This window comes from Sardina pilchardus, chromosome 1, assembly GCF_963854185.1.
Source record: "Sardina pilchardus chromosome 1, fSarPil1.1, whole genome shotgun sequence".
NCBI classification, from domain to species: domain Eukaryota; kingdom Metazoa; phylum Chordata; class Actinopteri; order Clupeiformes; family Clupeidae; genus Sardina; species Sardina pilchardus.
The window spans coordinates 35,434,645-35,442,727 of record NC_084994.1 but is presented as its reverse complement, the minus strand read 5'-3'; the positions used below and the strand labels follow the sequence as shown (position 1 = coordinate 35,442,727).

At 38.1% G+C, this 8,083-nt stretch overlaps 1 protein-coding gene across 2 annotated transcripts in view; it reads right to left on the bottom strand.

The window, feature by feature from the left end:
* The window catches only part of LOC134089151 (GTPase IMAP family member 8-like), a 7,508-nt gene extending 521 nt beyond the window's left edge, over nt 1–6,987 (bottom strand). The window contains exons 1-6 of one of the 2 annotated variants that reach the window (XM_062543500.1): nt 6,841–6,987; nt 5,157–5,834; nt 1,109–1,888; nt 866–976; nt 441–610; nt 1–212 (exon numbers count right to left, since the gene is read on the bottom strand). The exon at nt 1–212 is cut by the window's left edge and continues 521 nt beyond it. In XM_062543500.1, coding sequence (XP_062399484.1) covers nt 105–212; nt 441–610; nt 866–976; nt 1,109–1,888; nt 5,157–5,834; nt 6,841–6,868 — 1,875 coding nt within the window. In that variant the 5' untranslated portion in view covers nt 6,869–6,987 and the 3' untranslated portion in view covers nt 1–104. The remainder of the gene's footprint in view (nt 213–440; nt 611–865; nt 977–1,108; nt 1,889–5,156; nt 5,835–6,840) is intronic. The other variant, XM_062543490.1, reaches the window with a different exon arrangement.
* Between the last annotated feature and the right edge of the window lie 1,096 nt (nt 6,988–8,083).

Below are 8,083 nucleotides of genomic sequence, written 5' to 3'. Positions count from 1 at the left end.
ACAGTGCAAACTAGCGATGATCATGATAATGTACTGTATACTGTAAATTTTATTTTGCCTCAGATACAACTAAAATTGAGTTACATCCATTTCCACTATGTCCTCTAAGTCAACTGAGTGTAGATCTGAGGCAATTCCTGATGATTTACGATGCATCCACCAGACGACCTTTCTGTATGATAGGTTAAGGTCATGCACATCAGCTTCAGACCCTGGGGGATTCACATACACATGAATGAGGAACTCCTGCTTACAATAATCATAACACATCAGAAATGTAATGTTTTACATACAGTATAATACACATAAACAATTTGATTTTTTTTAAATTGTCAAAGTTCACAGCTTGCATGATGATAAGCCTACGTTTAATTGATATCAAACATTTTTAAAAATGGTAGTAGCCATTTTATGAAACTTTGTCTAATGTGTAGTCTTACCAGATTCTCTAAGCTCTGATATCTGACGCTGAAATCTCTGTGTGATGCCAAACTCTCGCCTCCCCCACTCCCTCTCAAACATCTGTTTCGTTCTTTCCATCTGATCAGCAAGTTTATCACTGGTCTGCTCCTGGTCTTCAAGTCCTGGTTGGCCTGGTGACATGGGGGAACTCAATAGGCATTCAAATGTCAACCTAATCACACCTAATTCAGTAGTGATGCAATTATACTTTGACATTTTACATTTTTGACAAGACTGAAATCTAAAAAAACAAATTAAAAAAAAATCTATGAGTTGCTATTAGCATAATGTTGTGAGCATATAGCAGTATCTTGAAAAGATAAAGAGAGTGTTTAAACAACTGGAAACAAGCCTGCAATGAAAAGAGGTGATATAGCAGATGAGTTCAAGATGGAGTTTTTACCTGTGGCAGCATTAATGCCAGATTTCTTGATGGCTGATTTTGGATCAGATGGCCTTGGTGGACTGGTGCCTTCTCCTGAAGTGTTTTCAGAGGATGGGTGATTTTCTCTGACTGATCAAAATATAACAATATTTATACCAGTTGTATGCATTTGTGTTTTACATGTAATGCTTGAACTATAAATGAACTATTACTGTAATTATATTATACATTCAAATTATTCAATTATAAATTCAAACTCACACTCTATATCGGGAGTATCAATACTTCTTGTACTTGTAACCTTTGGAGTTGTTTCCCTGCAGATAGTCCCAATCTTCATCTCTAGTTCTCTATCCATTGTCTGCCATTTTTGATCCAAGAAAATCACCAACTCTCTTGGTACTTCCATCAGATTTTCGGTGGACTTTTTACACACAGGTTTTTGTGGTTCTGGCCCTGGCCTAAATAAACTGTTACCAGCCACCATTTCCTCAATCTTCTTCAGCAGCTCCGTTACTTCATCCTCTTTGTCATACAGACTCAGGATGTGATATCTGTTCCCACATTTCTCCACAAGCCACTGCAGTGGTTCTCCTTCACTCTCAATGTGCTCCTCAATAGTTGTGTCTCCTAGCAGGTCCCCACATGTGAACAGCACCATGGTGTGTTTCCAGATATCATCACCAAATACCTTCATGTTGTCTTCGGTGATCTTTCTCTGTTCCTCCAGGATACTTGTGTCTGCTGGGATAGCGAGAAGAATGGCATGAGGAGCTTTGGAATCAAGGGTCAGCCCTTTCTGCAACTCTGTCTTCACCCATGCTGGAGTGCATTTGGCAGGTAAGTACTTCCACCAGCCAGGGGTGTCCACCACAGATACTCGTCTTCCAGCAACTTCTGCAGATCTTCTCTCAGACTGATACGTTCTACTTATCTTTGTGTCTTCCACTTGGCCAAAAATGATATTCTTTGCGAATGTTTTTCCAGAGAACAACCATCCCAACAGAAGAATCTTTAGTTCTGGTAGTGATGGTATGGTATCTGAGTGAACAGTTTTGGGAATCATCAGAACACTTGTGGAAAATATATACACTGTTAGACATTTTCAAGGGTTTTTACAGTAGTTTACTGGCAGCACGGTTGCCAGTAAGCTACTGTAATCCATATATACAGTAGCACTACTGTATTTCAGTATACAGTATATTACTGTAGGTTGACAGCTACTGTTATCCAAATATACAGTACCACTACTGTATTTCTTTATACAGTACATTTACTGTAGGTCTTCAGCTACAGGTCTAGGCCTGCAGTACTGTGCAGTTCTCAGTTCTTATCTATATTTATATTATATAACACAGATATAGCCATTCACACACCAATTTTGAACATTTTCATATTTTTATTAAATAATTTCATAAGAAACTGTGACACAAATATCATTTAAACAGATCAAACATATACATTTTCATTTAAACATATTCAAGCAACATTTAAACACAAGAGCAAAGGTACTACAGGAAAAACATGTACATCAGTATATACTTAGTTTCTTATATGTTTTATTTGTTATTTTTTCAATTTTCAAAAGATTTTGGCCCAAATACATTTTCTTTTTGCATTTCAAAACAATCATTTTTTTTGCATTTCAATAGTTAAAAAAGTCAAGATTTTGGCACACACACACACACACACACACACACACACACACACACACACACACACACACACACACACACACACAAACAAGATCAAACTTACAAGCAGCAACAATACAGACAAGTCAGGCAGCGTGAAGAATCCATGGAAACTAAGACAAGAGAACACAAACAAGGTTCTGTTCCTTAGAATCTCAAAGGTGCAATATTTGAATTTTAATTACATGTTATTGTGTCCATGCACGTTTCTGATTTCTTACCTAGTCGCTGTTCATCCACTCAAACTTGGTAAGCTTTGAGATGAATGACACCACTCGGCTGCTGATGGTTTCTGCCTTTCGTTTCACTGTCTGTCCAGTCTTGCGAAGAATAAACCCTCCTCTGGGTTTATTCTTAAGAAGAATCTAAGCAAAGCAGTCACAGAACATAGAACAACATTAAATGTGAAAATAGGTGTTAGAAGAAATTTAATGGAAAAGTTGTATCAACCTCAAAAGTTGACTTTCGTACAATCATTGATAATGACAATCATACTGTACTTAATTTTTAACAAGACATGTTTCCTTACCTCTGTATCAACTCCAGAGTTGCACATGCTGGCTCCTCATATTCTAAGTTGAAGACATAGTAGCTGGCGAAGTATGCCGACAATGCATCAACAAAGTTGAGGTTCTCCTCCAACTGAATGGCTACCTTCCCCTCAATTGTAACCATCCATTTGAAAGATTCCAGTAAAGTATTCCCTGAAAGATGGAATAATAAGCAGTTTTTAGAACATTATCTGATCTGCAGTAGTAGGCCTTTTAAGGGGAGGCTCTTGGCATTTTTTTAGGAGCCAGTCAAAAGCTGGTAAGTTTCAACATTTTGCTGAATAAAATGATCTATGTACAAAATACTCAGAAGATGGAAAAAAAACGTAACAAATTGAACACATCAAACAACTGATCCTTGAATACTTTGTTTTCAAATAAAAACCTTGTTTTCAATCCCATTAGTTTCCTAGTTGTGTACTATTTATGCCTATCTTACTTAACTCAAGCTTTCATCAAAATCCCTGTTTTTTTTTTACAAAAGAGAGTGTATTTTATGAAATATGTTTAAGTGAATATGTATATGTTTAAGTGACCCAGACCTACTGAGGCCTGGCGAGACTACCAACTAGTGACAATTCTGATCGTCATCTATTCATCATGTCAAACACCAGATTGGCCGGCCTGTTACATTAGTAGCTGTAAAAAATCAGAAAACATAGATATCTGAACACTCACTTACCTATCATGATCAATCGGGGGTCACTGGAAGATCCAGATCATTCTCGACTGAATTAGCTGTCGCACATACCTTAAAAATATAAGTACAGTGCTACAATATAACAACATTGTAACTACTATGTAAAACGTATCATTCTGATTGTGTGTCTACTTACATCTGCTAGCATGAAGATGAACTCCTTCATTTCCTTAAAGTAGTTCATCATTAGAAGCATAACTCCAATCGCCAACTGATTACTTCTTGTGGTCTCCATCTCCCGTAGTAGGCTACGAATCTTGCTGCTGTCCTGATGGTTTTGAAAGTAGTAAAGGATGAGCGGAGCGCACACAGATATTTTCGGACACGAAATCACATCTTTGAACATTACACCGGACATTGCCACTGCGTGACGTCGAGATTAGTGGTGAAGGCGACGCCGATGCCCTGAAATTACCTGGACACTCCTGTATGCCACACTGAAATCTGAAATTGGCCAAACTTGTATGCATTTTGACAAGCATAGACGTTTTTCAAACTCGCGGTTTGGCGGGGACAAAGGCAAGCTTACAGCAAAACATCGTGCAGGCTAACAAGGCTAGCGATGCAGCCTGTGCAGCTAACACCAGATAGCTAGCTGCTAGGCTAATATAGCTGCTAGATAGCAGTAACACTGGAACTAAATGCGGTCAAACCAGACTGCAAAATAAACAGACAACGTCGACTTACTTCCAATTAAATATGAATGGGCGTGTCACTGAAGAGGAATTAACAACACAGGGATATTTTTTTGTCCAGAATCCATAATAGCTAAACTAGGGAGACGTCTGACTAGGCTATAGTTTACTGTACAAGCAGCAGACAAAACACAACATATAGCTAGTATTAAAAAAAAAAAAAAAAAAAAAAAAAATCTATGTTCAAGTGTTCAACACGACAAGATTTGGTCCATTAGATGTGGTTTACCTTTCCAACTTCAGGAGATAATAGTTGATAGCTGTCGTCGTCTTCCTCTGCATAGACCTCCACCGACTGGTGGTAGATGTAGACGTCGACTCACTCGACTGGAGAGACGGCGGTTTTAAAAAAAAAAAAAACCTAGCAGCTACAGTACGCTACCGCACTTTTCAAAAACCTGGTAACCTACCGCAAATCTCAAAAATGCACGGCTCCGATCACCAGAATGTTGTTCTAAATACAGTAATTTACTGTTTATGTCGTTCACAGTATATTACTGTGTGCTTTGCAGTAATATACTGTAGAAATTGCTGAAATGTCTAACAGTGTATGTATTTTCATTCACGTTTGTTGTATGCTGTTTTGTATTAACATTAGTAAATCCTCATAGTGAGGAGATCATATTTTGGTATTTATGTATAGTTCTGCTGTGTGATTAATCTACTCACCATATTTCTGTAGTATTTCTCTTTGGTCCTGAACCTTCTGTCGTCTCTGTTCTGCTCTCTCCCTGTAGGTGTTCCTCTTCTCCTCAACTTCCCTCAATATTTTCTCATCAAGCTCAAAATGCCTGTTCCTACTCTTTGCTAAAATATCAAATTGTTCCAATATCTTATCTACTTCGTTAAAACCTTCTCTACTGTCAATGTTTAACATGTGAAACCTGTTCCCACATTTCTCTAGTACCCACTTCAGAGCCCCTTCCTCACTCTCAATGTGCTGCTCTATGCTTTTACCCTCCAGATATTCTTTTCTAGTGAGCACCACTATGGTGTGTTCCCAAATGTTCTCCCCAAAGAGGCCCATGTGTTCCTCTACAGACCTCCTGTTCTTCTCAGTAAATGGGACATCACTGCCAATGACCAGAAGGAAAGCATGAGGTCCTGGTGGACACAAAGACACACTCTGCACTATCTTATGCTTGATAACCTCCGCGGTGTCAATTACAGGAAAATACCTGATCCAACCTGGGGTATCTATAAAAATGAGCTTTCTGCCACCAACCTCCCCCTCTCTCTTCACACAGTCACCTGTCTTTTTTTCTGACTCATCTGGCTCACCAAGCACACTGTTTATTATGGATGTCTTCCCTGATTCAATTGGACCTATGACCACCACATGCAGGTCTGAAAAAGAGGAGCAGAGACGTCACTGTATAAGGGCGTTACGAGGGCATTTCAATGACTGTTGTTCATGAACTGGACAGTCTGCTTTTCAAATACGTCATCACAATATCTGATGAGGAAAAAAGATCATACAAAATGATAACCAAGAAAAATCTGTGATTCACAGAATTGATTCCGCAATTTGTGTCTACTGTTATTAAGGTTTTTTTTGTTTGTACTTTGTGTGTACAGTATGTTGTTGCATAGATAATTACATACTAATTAAATTTGCCTCATTGGTTCAGTAATAACAGCTTTGTTAAGACTCATAAAGCAACATAAAGGGAGACTGACAGTGTATTACAACATAGTGAGTGGTGCATTCATTGAGCAATCTTAGAATAAAACTTTACAAGATGCCAAATTACACAGCCCTTATACCACTGCTTGGTCAAATATCCTATTGTGATGCGCTATTTGGAACGTGCATTATTTTTCGATATACCACACGGCTATGAAGTAGTTCCCTTCTTTTGGGCATATTACACTTGAATATTAATTCGCCAATGTGAATGTAAAGTAAAAACAGCAACGTTGTATCTAGCGGCAATATAAACGAAGATGATAGTAGCAGTATAAGCCTGTGGCGTCGGGACCTTATTACCACTTCAAACGATAATTATTTTCCTATAAACGCACGGCACGTTGTTGATTATCCCTTACCTATTCAACTAAAAACTAAAAAAAAAAAAAAAATACTAATATGAACTTGAGATCAAACAACAATTACTATACTATTAATAACCACACAATATTTACACACATTCTTCTTCCATAATCTGGAAACCTTGTTTGCTATGACAAAGCCACAATGTGTTTCTTTCATGTAACTCATGATCACTTTACCTAGCAATACTATGTAACAACAATGTAATTATTAGCCATTTCAGACTGTAATATGGTCTTCTTAACTTTATATTGCTACATAGCCATAGCCAATACAGATTGTGTACAGAATCTAATTTACCTTGTTGGTTGAGATGTTCTCCAGACATGGTGTTCTTCTGTTAAGCATTTATTTCTCTCTTTATTCAGCACATCCACTTCTTAGGCAGGATCAACATGACCAACCAAGTTCTAACTTTCAGCTCTTTCATATATGTGGTGTTGATGCATATATAAATATGAAGCCAAAGGAATCAGCCTGAACAGGTTTGATATGGATCAACTGGAATGACTGCTTTCTCAAATTATGTTAACAGAACATTCAGACTGACACTGAGATCTTTATCAGAAAGGCACCACCTGATGCCAAATGTTTGTTTGGACAGAGGGATAAACAATCAAAGGTTAGGACAGAGGCTGAGACTGACGTGGTGATTGGTCTGTAACTTGATCCTTTAAATTGATGTATTGCAGAGAGAGGTTTTATTTCAGCAAGCAGCACTGTATGTGTTTTGTGCTCTAATTTCCCATTCATTTACCATACTGTATATCCAATTTGATTTAAAAAGAAAAGAGTATAGAAGTACCAAGAGGCACAACCCTGTTGCAGTTTTGACAGCAATCCCTAGCTGGCGCTTCTGTCACACTTACACCATTTAGGACATGTCATGCCACTATGGTCGAATCAGAAAATGGCAACGTTTGCTTCGATTGGGTCCAATTATCAACTGTATGGAAACAGTCCTGTAAGTTTCTGGGGTATAACCATAAATGTCATAAATCCTCTCATATGGCACAACAACCACCTCTTAACTGGCTCAAAACCTTTTGTTTTCCCCTCTTGGTCAGATAAAAATATCCACACTCTGAATGATATATTTAACTCTGATGGTTTACGTTCTTTTCAAGACATTCGCAACTCTTTCTCTCTCCCTGGCACATCCTTTTTCTTTTACCTAAGGTTACGCTCTGTACTTATGGCTTACGGGGTTCCATCCACTTACATAATCATCCCCTTCTTGAACATTTGCAGAACTATAAGTCAACCAAGGGTTTGGTGTCTTATTTATATGATGTGTTTGTTGCAGAAAAACATCCTCCCATAGGTGCTGTCTCAGTTTGGTTTAGGGAGTTTGACAGACTTGGTGTGGAGCCTGAAAGGGAAACTATTTGGACTAATATGTTCTCGTCTTCCAAATGCCTGGCCCATCAGCTAATGCATTTTAAGTTTGCCCATAGGTTCTATATAATACCATGCAGAGCTTACTTAATGAAACTGTCAGATGATAAAGTTTGTAAGAATTGCACCACAGGCTCTATGGGGA